The following is a 15,375-nucleotide window of genomic DNA, read 5'->3' on the forward strand; positions in this document are numbered from 1 at the left end:
CACAGTTTCTCAGCCCAAGTGTATGACTTCCATGTATTTTCTTCAACGTAAGAAATAGAGTTTCCTTGGAAATTTCTGTGAAGAAACACAGTACATATCCTTGAATAGGTAGGAAAAGAATGAACAGAATAAGCAAAAGAATCATGGCAACCTTATCATGGCAACCAGGGGAATATTCAAATGCAGAAAATACCAGCTTTCTAGTGACCACAGCTATCAGCTTCCTAGTTTGCACAGCTAATAAACATGTAACACGGGGCACAAACAATAGAGCATCTCCTCAGAAACTGAACTTCCTCTCTGTCCAACTTCTAGGGCAGATAATGCCAGTTAATTACCTTGAAAGTATTTTTTTCTAAAATCACCTAGGTATCTCAAATGACTCCTTCCAAAGAGAAAATGATAAACAACTAAATAGCAAAAATGGCAAAAATTTATCATCAACAATAAATATAAAGAAACACTATGATTTCTTTATAAAGGAAACACTTGGCTCAGTGCCCGCTGTTGAGATCTCTCCAGTAGTAAGAAGGAGAAGGGCAATTACAATTTAGAGGGACTAACATGGAAAGATCTCTTAGAGACAGTGCATAGGGAAATGCACAAATCACCGAGCAAGGAATAATCTATTACCTCACTGGGGGGAAATGCAAAGGGAAGAGACTGGAAGGGAGGACACACACCAAAATGGTAACAGGAGTTATCTTATGGGCGGTAGGCAGGGTGGACTGGGATTTCCACATTTTATCCTATATACTTCTGTGACTTTTTTCTTTTTTTAACAAGGAGAATGTGTCCATAAATTACCTGTGCTTAAAAGAAGCTGTTTAATGCTTGACGTTCAACCACTAACTCTCTGGATGACTTTGAATCTTTCCCTTTAGCTTCTCTTCCCTCAGCAACAAGTTCCCTATTTTTCAGGGCAGTCAGAAATAGCTCATACCTGTCTGCTCCTCTGCCTAGTGGAAATTTCCACCCAACCAGAAGCCTTCTGCGTGCCTTACGCTCACCGATAAAAGGCACCTACAACTGAACTCGTCTCCCGCAAACGGGCTCTCCTTCCCAGCTGCTCTACTTCCCCCCGTTCTACCACCATCACTCTCCTCATCACCCAGGACAGAAACTTTAGAGTCAAATTTGATTTTCCTCTTTTCCTGCACATCCCACCCACCAGCTCTAGTCAGTCACTTACGAAGTCCTACTGACTCTTCCTTTGTCGCGCTCTCAGGATTTTCTTTCTACTCCCAGCGCTACCCTTCTGATTCAGCCCCTTTTCACTTCACTCCTAGGCTTTGCTAGTACATTTGGTCTCCCTGAATCAAGCTCTCCTCTCTAGATCACGCTACATATGGAATCTAAAACAATCCTCCTGCTTTAATCATTTGTCTCTCTTGCTTGAAAACTCTCAATGGCTCTCCATCCTCATACTGCAACTTTCAAACCCCGATAGCTGAGAGTCAAGGCTTTTCAAAATCTTTCATTGCGTCCTAACCAGTTCTTTACAGCCAGACTGGTCTATGAAATCCTGATCACTCCTGCAGCCATGCCTTTGCCTACACTGAACATTTTCCCCCCTATTTAACAAATTATAGCTACTCTTTAAGTCCCAGCTAAAATTGTCACTTATCCAAAGTGGCTTTCCCTGACCTCCATATCCCAGTGATTACAGGGTCTGGTGAACTACAGTACCTAGAGTCTGTATCTCTTTTAGTACTTAATTATCATCTCTCTTTTGATGCATATTCTTTCTTTCTACCTATCACTGTCATGTTCTGGAGACAATGTTTATACATCCGTGGCTCCCACAGTACTTAGCCCTGGGTCGTGCAAAAAAAGGGTGCTATAAATAAAAAGCCAAGGAAAAGGTTTTGGGCACAACTGAGGGACCAAATAATAACAGTTAACACTCATATATACATTAGGCACATATAGAAGAGCTTTACGTGTATTAACCCATCTAAATCTCACAACAATCTTATGGGATGGTAACTACCATAATCCCCACTTTACAGATTAGGAAATTGAGTCACAAAGCTAATAAATGACAGACCTGGGTTCAAACTCAGGCAGTCTATCTCCGGAATCTTTACTCTTAACCAGTGAAAGGAGGATAGGGACATGTTACTATAAAGAAGATGGACTAAAACTGATAGGAAAATGGTAGAATAGAGGTTAAAGACTTAAATTGCAGAACTAAAAAAAGGAGGTGAGGAAAAAGAATGAGGGCAATTACAAGTAAAAGAATGGAGAAGGGAGAACAGTATTAAGAAGGAAAAGGAAGACAAGGAATAATTAACAAAAGATAAAAACAAAATCAGTCAACACAGGGTATGGAAATGAGGGGCCAGGAAGACCTTGAGGAAAATGCTGCCAGGTCAGGCAGGATGCAGAGAACAAATGAAAAGAGGCGGTTCTTACAAGATCGTGAAGGTGCCATTGTGAGCGTTGGGCTCTGGCACGGGCACACTCTGGAGCTTCTGCTCTGGGCTGAGACCTACGCATGCCAGCGTCTCATCTGTGCAGCTACAGAGCTCACATATGTTGTTTTTGGTGGTGTTCACCACTGAATTTTGAGTCAGTGATGGAAAACCTGTCTCAGATGGCTCTGGCTGCTGAGGTCCGGAAACGTCCAGGTCCACAGGTGCAGCTGTGACCTGAGTCAGGTTTGGACGCTGACTGGGAACCTGCCCGGGATGTGGAAGTGTCCCCTGAGGGCGTGCTGAAGATGGAGCTAGGGCTTCCTCCTGGACTGGAGGCTCAGCCTCTTCAGGAGTGTAGGAAGGCTCAGCCAGGGCCGCCTGCAGGTCTTTGTAGTTCTCATCCATCTCTGGGGGCTCTGGAAGCTGAGACAAAACCTCCTGCTTCAATGGAAGTGGTTCTAGCTCTTCAGGGGACTCTGGATGCTGATCCTGAAAATCCACCTGGGGAGAAAAGATTCAGCCTCCTCAACTTTCTGTCCATGATGAATGGGGACACTTTTCTGGGAGAAAGCTTCAATTTCCTCAGGGGCCTCTGGAGGTTGATGTGGGCCACCCAGAAACTCTACAGGTAGCTTCTCCTTAGCACAGACAACATCCCTATTGGGAGCTAAATAATCATCCTGCAATTGTTGTTTTAGATGTTTCTCTGCAAACCAGCCTGGAGTTCCAATAAGAACTTTGGTAAGCCGTCGATACTGAGCTAGATCTTTCTTTGAGTTTGGAAGTGAAACAATAAACCTTGTTGGTTTTGAACTATCACTACCTAGAGGTGGAACAAGTATTTCAAATGACTGGTGTTCAGCCTGATCTACATTTATAGTTTTAGTCTCAGTTTTCAGTCAAGGAGGCAGATCTAGGACCCGATTCTGGTCTCAACTTACCACCGGAACCACCTCTGGCTGACTTTCATGCTGGTCAGGCTTGTCCCAAAGATTTGGTCCTGGGGGCAGCTCTCCAGCTGGACCTGTGTACCAGAAAGGAACTACAGGATGCATCACTTGTTGACGTGGATGGCGAAATTCAAGAGGGAGATTGGAGGGATCTGAAGACCAGGACTCGGTTGGCCCTGGGGGTCTGGGGGTCAGCTGCACAGGATCCAGGGCCCAACCCGGAGGCTGGGCTGCCTGGACAGGCAGCCACAATGGTAGCAACACAAGAAGCCACGGGGCCCAGAAACGCAGCCAGGACATGGCAGCAAAGACTCCAGGGCACAGTGAGCCAGAGGACCAGAGCAGCTCCCTTAAGCCAGAGCAGAACCATTATGACAGCTCTCTGATGCTCACATATCCTTGGCAACTGCGTGCCCCTCCCCTGCCTAGTCCCACCCTTCATATATGACACGTTAGGCTCAGGCTGAGATCGGCTCCACACCACCTGAGCGAGTCCTTTCTCAGAATCATGGAGTCCAAGCGTCCCCTCCCCAAGCAAAGGCTACAGACACCTCCCTCCAGATCCCCCTTCCCACTGACAGAGACAGGATTTGGGCTGCACATCTGGGTGGCCCTGGACCAGATAGTGGCCCAGGGATAGTGGCTGTTGGTTAAGAGAAGGGTAAGGGTGGAGGTGGTGCAGTTTCCCAAGGAAGCCACTGGGTCTGGCATCATAACTGATACCAAGTAATTGTTTTGTAATCTTTCCAATACCATCTGTAATATCTGAGTGGCTATGTGAAACTGTCACAGGATAGAAGCAAGCAGATCATAGTCTTCAAATTAAAGAATGTCTAACAAGTAATCATTGCAGTCACAGGGAATAGAGCCAGTATTGAAGGGGTGTTCAACAGGGTACAGAAGTGGAGTCACATCTGAGGAGAGTCATCAAATTTAATCAAGGTTAAATCAAGGAGGAAAGGAATATGGGTAAGAATAGGCAGTAAGGTCAGTAGCAAATAGCCAAATCAAGAACAATCAGAGAAGGTTTATGGAATCATACAATTATAAAGTGAAAGGTTTGCAAAATCTAAGCCTCACTCATTTATTTAAAGGAATTGAAATGGTCCTTGATAAAGAAATTGGTGGTCGAATTTAGGTGCATAATGAAATGTAATTCTGGAGCTCTGGGAAAGTGAAATTGGATGGCAGAATATGGAGTAAGATTTCTACAATGTATTAGAGAACTTTTTAACTGTTTTCTGCAAACTGAAGGCAGTTCTGAATACACACTTTGAGAGTGATGACTATGACTATGAAGCTTCCTGTATGTTACAACTGATGAAAGAGTTTGTCAAGCTCACACATTCTAAATCCACATGATAGTAAACATAAGACATCTCTTGTGAAGATTTCTTAAGGGGTAGCATAAAATGGCATGGGGTGTATCATCAGTATATTTGGGTTTGACTTCTAGTTTCCAGTTATTGTCATGAACCTTAACTAAGTTACTTAACCATCCCGAGTTCAAGTTTCTTCATCTAAAAAGAAAGGGCGGAGGGAGAAGCAAAGGATCAGTGTAGCAATGGAGCTGAAAGCATTCTGCAAACCAGAGTGCTGTGCAAATGCTAGCCTGTGAATTATTGAACTCAGCACTTCATCCCAGTGGAGCTAGGAATTGGACCCACCAACACTCCAGCTTTCTCAAAAAGCTGCTTCTGATCACATGCCTTTTGGGCTCGTGGGCAGCCCTTGCTGAATAAAACTTGATGATGGCATAGAAACCAGGACAGGCCACTGCAGCATTTGGGAAGGCTTGGACTGAATACGGAAGGCCAAACTGGGAGAATACTATGAACAGAGAATGCTGTGGGGTGGTCCCACGCCAAGTACAGCACATGAAATTCCCCGTCCTGGAAACAGAATTCCCATCCCCTCATATTCCCCAGGTAATTGTGGAGAGTGTGCAACCCAAAACACTTATTTCACGAACAATTGTGTTTTCCTCTGAAATCCTAGGACTTGAGAAGCACTAGAAGGCAACACGTGCTGTTGAGAGCTTCCTCTCAAAAATCTGCTGGGGCCAGTGAATTGCCGAGGTTCGCTCCAGAAAAAGACTCCTCTCAGCGGACACTACAAGGCGGGTGAGGGCTAAGGCAGGGCTCCTGGTGTCCTGATCACCAGAGGGGCGGCTTTCCCCATCCACCCCTAAATCTTGGCCCAGCTCACATGTGAGACCTGAGCCGTCGGTCCAGAGCTCAGCTCCCACACCCATAAGGTTTTGTCATTTCCAGTGTCAACCGCAAAAGGTCACTATCCTTCAGTCACTGCGCATGTGTGGCCAAGGCTCACGCAGTACTGCGCCAGTGCAACATGCGCCCCTGCTTTGTAAAAAGTGGATCGGAGGGGGGGTGGGGATGGCGGGGGGCTAGCGCCACAGGACCGGTCTACAAGTCGGCCCTGTGAACCGCGTGCCCAGTGGAGGGCCCAACGGCCCTGGGTAAGACAGCCATCGGGCGTCCCGGGGCTGGGCTGAGCGCCCCAATTGGCCCCGAACCTCCCGGGGAGGTGGGGGTGGGGGTGGACTGGGCCAGTCAGCCTGCAGCCACCGCTTACCGGCTCGGGATTTTCCCTAGTGGCCTGGCCAAGGCCAGTGGGGTTTGCGGCTGCAGCTGCAGCCCTGGTCATCTTAAGGGATATGGCACGCGCGCCAGGCAGAGCAGCGCTGGGAGGAGCGCCTGGCCAACCTCAGCCACGCTGCAAATGGAGTCGCTACGAGCTGTGCAGCTTCCTCCGCCACCACGCAGGAGCGCCCGAAGAACCCAGGCAAGTGCGAGGTGGATCGCTTGGCTGGCTGGAAGCCCTCCGTGTACTACGTCATGCGATCCTGTGCGTGACTTTCCTCCGCGTCTGCTGCGCCTCAGCCATGTATGCCTACATCGGGGTAGAGCTACTTTGCCTCGCTCTACTTTGTGGCACTCAGCATCATTGGCTTTGGAGACCTCTGTCAGCAGCCAGAATGCCCAGTATGAAAGCCAAGACCTCTACTGCCTCGCCAAATTTGTCTGCAACCTCACTGGCGTCTGCTGCACCGACTCCTTTTTCAGTGTCCTCTCTGTCCTCATCAAACACTCTGTGAACTGGATCCTGAGGAAAATGGATTCTGGGTTCCACCAGCAATGCCAAAGACGACCCTGGAGGTCACGGACGAACATGGTGATGCTGGGCAACGTCAGAACCAGCGCAACATCTCCACAGAAACAGATGGAGTGATGGAGAGTGACATGGGCTGGCAGCATCCCTTGGGGGTGAGGATCTCTGTGAAGGGCTTTCTGGCAGCCACAAGGTGTCAGTAGCCATCCTCCAGACGCAGCTGTCTGAAACAGCCAACAGTAGCCCCCACCAGGCCAGCACGCTGTCCAGGTGTTGGGGCAGCGTTGTGTAGTTTCCTTGCTTCTTGTCCCCACCACAACAAAGAATGGAAGGGCAGAGTCACAGTAGTGAAGCGGGGTAAAAGTTTTATTTGAAGTTACTTAAAGAGAGAAAATGTGTAGGATACCTTAGGGAGGAGATGCACCCTGAGAGGCTGGTGAAAGTTTAAGGCTACAGACATAGAAACTACAGGCGACCGCAGAGGGAGGTGTGCTGAAAAAGTTACAGCAATGCCCTTGGAATGTGGAGGCGACCCCAGAGAGAGGAGCGCTGTTGTAAGTCCGGGGGAAAGGAAATCCCAATTTGAAAAAGACAGATGCACCCCTATGTTTATCGCAGCACTATTTACAATAGCCAAGAAATGGAAGCAACCTAAGTGCCCATCAATAGATGAATGGATAAAAAAGATGTGGTACATATACACAGTGGAATATTATTCAGCCATTAGAAGAAAACAAATCCTACCATTTGCAACAACATGGATGGAGCTAGAGGGTATTATGCTCAGTGAAGTAAGCCAGGCAGAGAAAGACAAGTACCAAATGATTGCACTCATATGTGGAGTATAAGAACAAAGAAAAAAACTGAAGAAACAAAACAGCAGTAGACGCACAGAACCCAAGAATGGACTAACAGTTATGAAAGGGAAAGGGACTGGGGAGGATGGATGGCAATGGAGGGATAAGGGGAAAAAAGGGGGTATTACTATTAGCAGACATAATGTAGAGGGTGGGGGTCACGGGGAGAGCTATATAACACAGAGAACACAAGTAGTGATTCTAGAGCATCTTACTATGCTGATGCCCAGTGACTGTAATGGGGTATGTGGGGGGGACTTGATGATGGGGGTAGTCTCATAAACATAATGTTCCTCATGTAACTGTAGATTAATGATACCAAAATAAAAAATATAAAAATAAATAAACTTAAAATAGAATCTCATTTGACCCAGTCATTCCACTCCTAGGAATTTACCCAAAGAAAACAAGACCCATGATTCAAAAAGACACATGAACATCTATGTTTATTCCAGCACTATTTACAATATCCACGATATGGAAGCAACCTAAGTGTCCATCAGCAGATGAATGGATAAAGAAGGTGTGGTCCATATACAGAATGGAATATTATTCAGCCATAAGAAGCAAACAAATCCTGCCATTTGCAACAACATGGGTGGAGCTAGAGAGTACTATGCTCAGTGAAATAAGCCAAGCGGAGAAAGACAAGTACCAAATGATTTCACTCATCTGTGGAGTATAAGAACAAAGAAAAAAACTGAAGGGACAAAACAGCAGCAGACTCACAGAACCCAAGAATGGACTAACGGTTACCAAAGGGAAAGGGACTGGGCAGGTGGGGTGGGAAGGGAGGGATAAGGGCAGGGATAAAAAAGGGGGCCTTATGATTAGCATGTATAATGTGAGGGGGGCACAGGGAGGGATGTGCAACACAGAGAAGACAGGTAGTGAGTCTACAGCATCTTACTACGCTGATGGACAGCGACTGTAATGGGGTTTGTGGGGTGGTACTTGCTGAAGGGGGAAGTCTAGTAACCATAATGTTCTTCATGTAATTGTAGATCAATGATAATAAAATGAATAATAAAAAAAAAACCAACCGCAAACTAGAAATACCATTTGACCCAGGAATTCCACTCCTAGGGATCTACCCTAAGAATGCAGCAGCCCAGTTTGAAAAAGACATATGCACCCCTATGTTTACCGCAGCACTATTTACAATAGCCAAGAAATGGAAGCAACCTAACTGTCCATCAGTAGAGGAATGGATAAAGAAGGGGTGGTACATATACACAATGGAATATTATTCAGCCATAAGAAGAAAACAAATCCTACCATTTGCAACAACATGGATGGAGCTGGAAGGTATTATGCTCAGTGAAATAAGCCAGGCAGAGAAAGACAAGTATCAGATGATTTCACTCATCTGTGGAGTATAAGCACAAAGACAAAACTGAAGGAACAAAACAGCATCAGACTCACAGAACCCAAGAATGGACTAACAGTGACCAAAGGGAAAGGGACTGGGGAGGATGGGTGGAAAGGGAGGGATAAGGGGGAAAAAGGGTCACTACAATTAGCACACATAATGTAGGGGGTAGGGCACGGGGAAGACAGTATAACACACGGAAGACAAGTAGTGATTCTATAGCTTATTACTATGCTGATGGACAGTGACTGTAATGGGGTGTGTGGTGCGGACTTGATAATGGGGGGAGTCTAGTAACCATAATGTTGCTCATGTAATTGTACATTAATGATACCAAAATTAAATTAAAATGTAAAATAAAAAAAAAGGTTGCTCATGACAACAATGACAGCAAACATCGAAAAATTAGTGTCATCTCACCAAGCTCAACCCTCTCACTCATAAGGACTTCATTAATCTTTTAAAACATTAATTAAAAAAAATTTTCTTAATTGTAATTATACGTTGAGCAATATGTTAATATTTTTAATTACTTCTAATAAAATATTTTGAAAAAATGTGCCCTTGTTTTATCTATAGTATAGTAGAATTCACGTATGCGGTTGTTATCAAATCACTTTTTGAAAAAGTGGGCGCTGAGCCAAAAAAGGTTGGGAACCTATGCTCTAGATGGAAGTGCTCCTAATGCTAAATAACTGTCACCAGAGAAAATGAAACCACAGTAAAGCAAGTAGACCAAGCAAATACAAAATTAACCCAACTACTCACAAAGTCAGTCAAAGGATAAACAAAGAGTACAGAATATAACATCTAATATATAAAGAGTGGAGGAGGAAGAAGACAAGGAGAACAAAAAAAGAACCTTCAGAATGTGTTTGAAATAGTGCAATACGCAATTTAAGATAGACTATTAGATAGTAAGGAAGCTATCCTTGAACCTTTGGTAACCACAAGTCTAAAGCCTACAATGGCATTAAGGATGTATCTATTGATAATCACCCTAAATGTAAATGGACTGAATGCACTAATCAAAAGACAGAGTTGAAGAATGGATAAAAATAGAAGACCCATCTATATACTGCCTACAAGCGACTCACTTCAAACCCAAAGACATACACAGAGACTAAAAGTGAAGGGATGGAAAAAGATACTTCATGCAAATAATAGGGAGAAAAAGGCAGAAGGATCAGTACTTATTTATATCAGACAGAATAGATTTTAAAACAAAGAAAGTAATAAGAGACAAACAAGGACATTATATTATGTAATGGTAAAGAGGTCAGTCCAACAAGAAGATATAACTATTATAAATGTCTATGCACCCAATATAGGAACACCTAAATATGTGAAACAAATACTAACGGAATTAAAGGGGGAAACAGCATGCAACGCACTCATCTTAGGAGACTTCAACACACCACTCACACCAAAAGACAGATCAGCCTGACAGAAAAATAAGTAAAGAGATGGAGGCACTGAACAACACATTAGAACCGATGAACCTAATATACGTCTACAGAACATTCCACCCAATAAAAGCAGGATACACATTCTTCTTAAGTGAACATAGAACGTTTTCCAGAATAGATCAAATACTAGGCCACAGAAAGAGCCTCAGTAAATTCACAAAGCTTGAAATTATGCCAACCAGCTTCTCAGACCACAAAGGTATGAAACCAGAATTAAATTCTGCAAAGAAAACAAAAAGACCCATAAGCACATGGAGGCATAACAACATGCTCTTAAATAATCAATGGATCAATGACCAAATTAAAACAGAGATCAAGGAATATATGGAGCCAAATGATAAAAAATCAACAGCCCCAAACCTGTGAGATACAGCAAAGGCACTTTTAAGAATAAAGTATATAGCAATATAGGCTTACCTCAAGAAACAAGAACAATCCCAAATGAACACTCTAAATTCACAATTAATGGAACTAGAAAAAGAAGAACAAATGAGGCCCCAAGTCAGGAGAAGGAGAGACATAATAAAGATCAGAACAGAAATAAATAAATTGAGAAGAATAAAACAATAGAAAGAATCAATGAAACCAGGAGCTGGTTCTTTCAGGAAATAAACAAAACAGATAAACCCCTAGACAGACCTGTCAAAAAAAGAGAGTGTTCACACATAAACAGACTCAGAAAGAAAAAAGGAAAAAACACTATGGACATCACTGAAATACAAAGAATTATTAGACAATATTATGAAATATTACATTCCAACAAACTGGATAACCAAGAAGAAATGGACAACTTTCTAGAAAAATACAACCTTCCAAGACTGATCAGGAAGAAACTCAAAATCTGAATAGACCAACTACCAGCAATGAAACTGAATTGGTAATCAAAAAACTACATAAGAACAAATTACCTGGACTAGATGGCTTCACTGCTGAATTTCACCAAACATTTAAAGAAGACCTAACACCCATCCTCCTTAAAGTTTTCCAAAAAGTAGAAGAGGAGGGAATAGTTCCAAACTCATTCTGTGAGGCCAGGATCACTCTAATACCAAAACAAGACAAACACACCAAAAAAAACAAAAATCACAGACTGATATCCCTGATGAACCTAGATGCAAAAATTCTCAATAAAATATTAGCAAAAAGAATTCAAAAATACACAAAAAAGATCACCCATATGATCAAGCAGGCATCCTTCCAGGGATGGTATGATGGTATGATATTTGAAAATCAATCAATATCACACACCATGTCGACAAAAAGGAGAAAAATCACACGATCATCTCAACACATGCTGAAAAAGCATTTGACAAAAATCAACATCCATTCATGATAAAAACTCTCAACACAATGGGTATACAGGTTAAGTACCACACATAATAAAGGCCATACACGACAAACCCACAGCCAACATCATACTTAACAGCAAAAAGCCAAAAGTCCTTCCTCTCAGATTGGGAACAAGAGAAGGATGCCCTCTCACCACTTTTATTCAACACAGTACTGGAGGTCCTAGCCACAGCAATCAGACAACACAAAGAAATAAAAGGCATCCAGATTGGTAAGGAAGAAGTTAAACTGTCACTGTCTGCAGATGACATGATACTGTATATAGAATCAACCAAAAACTGCTAGAGTAATAACTTAATTCAGTAAACTTGCAGGGTACGAAATACAGAAATCTGTTGCCTTCCTATATACTAACAATGAACTAGCAGAAAGAGAACTCAGGAAAACAATTCCATTTACAATTACATCAAAAAGAATAAAATAACTAGGAATAAACCTAAACAAGGAGGTGAAAGAACTATACTCTGAAAACCACGAGAAACTCATAACAGAAATTAAAGAAGACACCAATAAATGACTGGATAGAAAGAATTAATATTGTCAAAGTGGCCATCCTGCTGCCTAAAGCAATCTACAGATTCAATGCAATCCTTTCAAAATACCAACAGCATTCTTCAACAAACTAGAACAAACAGTTCTAAAATATATGTGAAACATAATTTTTCATCAGACATATAGAGAAGACATAATACCCATTCTCCTTAAAGTTCTCCAAAAAATACAAGAGGAGGGAATACTTCCCAACTCACTCTATGAAGCCAGCATTACTCTAATACCAAAACCAGGCAAAGACCCCACTAAAAGAAAATTAAGTATCAATATCCCTGATGAACAAAGATGCAAACATACTCAACAAATTTAACAAACCAAATTCAAAAATACATCAAGAGGATCACACACCATGATAAAGTGGGATTCATCTCAGGGACGCAAGGACGGTACAACATTCCAAACTCCATCAACATCATCCACCACATCAACAAAAAGAAGGACAAAAACCATATGATCATCTCCACAGATGCTGAGAAAATATTCAACAAAATTCAACATCCATTCATGATAAAAACGCTCAACAAAATGGGTACAGAGGGCAAGTACCTCAACATAATAAAGGCCATATATGACAAACCCACAGCCAACATCATACTGAACAGCGAGAAGCTGAAAGCTTTTCCTTTAAGATCGGGAACAAGACAGGGATGCCCACTCTCCCCATTGTTATTCAACATAGTTCTAGAGGTCCTAGCCATGGCAATTAGACAAAACAAAGAAATACAAGGCATCCAGATTGGTAAGGAAGAAGTCAAACTGTCACTATTTGCAGATAAGATGATACTGTACATAAAAAACCCGGAAGAATCCACTCCAAAACTACTAGAACTAACATCTGAATTCAGCAAAGTTGCAGGATACAAAATTAGCACACAGAAATCTGTTGCATTACGATACACTAACGGTAAACTAGCAGAAAGAGAAATCAGGAAAACAATGCCATTCACAACTGCATCAAAAAGAATAAAATACTTAGGAATAAACCTAACCAAGGAAGTGAAAACTTCCTGTACCCTGAAAACTATCAGACACTCTTAAGAAAAATTAGAGAGGACACTAACAAATGGAAACTCATCCCATGCTCTTGGCTAGGAAGAATTAATATTGTCCAAATGGCCATCCTGCCCAAAGCAATCTACAAATTCAATGCAATCCCTATCAAAATACCAATAGCATTCCTCAATGAATTAGTACAAATAGTTCTAAAATTCAGATAGAACCCCAAAAGACCCCGAATAGCCAAAGCAATCCTGAGAATGAAGAATAAAGCCGGGGAGATCTCGCTTAGCAACTTCAAGCTCTACTACAAATCCACAGTAATCAAAACAATTTGGTACTGGCACAAGAACAGACCTACAGACCAATGGAACAGGATAGCGAGTCCAGATATTAACCCAAACATATATGGTCAATTAATATACGATAAAGGAGCCATGTACATATGATGGGGAAACGACAGCCTCTTCAACAGCTGGTGTTGGCAAAACTGGACAGCGACATGTAAGAGAATGAAACTGGATCATTGTCTAACCCCATACATAGAAGTAAAATCGAAATGGATCAAAGACCTGAATGTAAGTCATGAAACCATAAAACTCTTAGAAAAAAAATAGGCAAAAATATCTTGGACATAAACATGAGCAACTTCTTCATGAACCTATGTCTCTGGGAAAGGGAAACAAAAGTAAAAATTAACAAGTGGGACTATATCAAGCTGAAAAGCTTCTCTACAGCAAAGGACACCATCAACAGAACAAAGAGGCATCCTACAGTATGGAAGAATATATTCATAAATAACAGATCCAATAAAGGGTGGCATCCAAAATGTATAAAGAACTCACGCACCTCAAGAAACAGAAAGCAAATAATCCAATTAAAAAATGGGCACATAATCTGAACAGACAGTTCTCCAAAGAAGAAATTCAGATGGTCAACAGACACATGAAAAGATGGTCCACACTGTTAATCATCAGAGAAATGCGAATTAAAACCACAATGAGATATCACCTCACACCAGTAAGGATCACCACCATCCAAAAGACAAACAACAACAGATGTTGGAGAGGACGTGGAGAAAGGGGAACCCCCCTACACCGCTGGTGGGAATGTAAATTAGTTCAACCATTGTGGAAAGCAGTATGGAGGTTCCTCAAAAAACTAAAAAGAGAAATACCATTTAACCCCGGAATTCCAGTCCTAGGAATTTACCCTAAGAATGCAGCAGCCCAGTTTGAAAAAGACATATGCACCCCTATGTTTACCGCAGCACTATTTGCAATAGCCAAGAAATGGAGGCAACCTAAGTGTCCATCAGTAGAGGAATGGATAAAGAAGAGGTGGTACATATACACAATGGAATATTATTCAGCCATAAGAAGAAAACAAATCCTACCATTTGCAACAACATGGATGGAGCTAGAGGGTATTATGCTCAGTTAAATAAGCCAGGCAGAAAAAGACAAGTATCAAATGATTTCACCCATCTGTGGAGTATAAGAACAAAGAAAAAAACTGAAGGAACAAAACAGCAGTAGGCGCACAGAACCCAAGAATGGACTAACAGTTACCAAAGGGAAAGGGACTGGGGAGGATGGATGGCAATGGAGGGATAAGGGGAAAAAAGGGGGGCATTACTATTAGCAGACATAATGTAGGGGGTGGGGGTCACGGGGAGAGCTGTAAAACACAGAGAACACAAGTAGTGATTCTACAGCATCTTACTACGCTGATGCACAGTGACTGTAATGGGGTATGTGGGGGGGACTTGATGATGGGGTAATCTCATAAACATAATGTTCCTCATGTAACTGTAGATTAATGATACCAAAATAAATAATATAAAAATAAATAAACTTAAAACAGAATCTCATTTGACCCAGTCATTCCATTCCTAGGAATTTACCCAAAGAAAACAAGACCCATGATTCAAAAAGACACATGAACATCTATGTTTATTCCAGCACTATTTACAATATCCAAGATATGAAAGCAACCTAAGTGTCCATCAGCAGATGAATGGATAAAGAAGGTGTGGTCCATATACAGAATGGAATATTATTCAGCCATAAGAAGCAAACAAATCCTACCATTTGCAACAACATGGGTGGAGCTAGAGGGTACTGTGCTCAGTGAAATAATCCAGGCGGAGAAAGACAAGCACCAAATGATTTCACTCATTTGTGGAGTGTAACAAAGCAAAACTGAAGGAAGGAAAACAGCAGCAGACTCAGACTCCAAGAAGGGACTAGCGGTTCCCAAAGGGAAGGGATTGGG

At 42.3% G+C, this 15,375-nt stretch overlaps 1 protein-coding gene across 2 annotated transcripts in view; it reads right to left on the bottom strand.

The window, feature by feature from the left end:
* Nucleotides 1-15,375, bottom strand: part of LOC118925289 (leucine-rich repeat-containing protein 37A-like) — a 48,768-nt gene that overhangs the window by 27,705 nt on the left and 5,688 nt on the right. The window contains exons 2-4 of one of the 2 annotated variants that reach the window (XM_057501208.1): nt 3,362-3,444; nt 2,419-2,921; nt 4-75 (exon numbers count right to left, since the gene is read on the bottom strand). In XM_057501208.1, the coding sequence (XP_057357191.1) occupies nt 4-75; nt 2,419-2,921; nt 3,362-3,444 (658 nt within the window). The remainder of the gene's footprint in view (nt 1-3; nt 76-2,418; nt 2,922-3,361; nt 3,445-15,375) is intronic. The other variant, XM_057501209.1, reaches the window with a different exon arrangement.

This window comes from Manis pentadactyla, chromosome 4, assembly GCF_030020395.1.
Source record: "Manis pentadactyla isolate mManPen7 chromosome 4, mManPen7.hap1, whole genome shotgun sequence".
Classification (NCBI taxonomy): Eukaryota; Metazoa; Chordata; class Mammalia; order Pholidota; family Manidae; genus Manis; species Manis pentadactyla.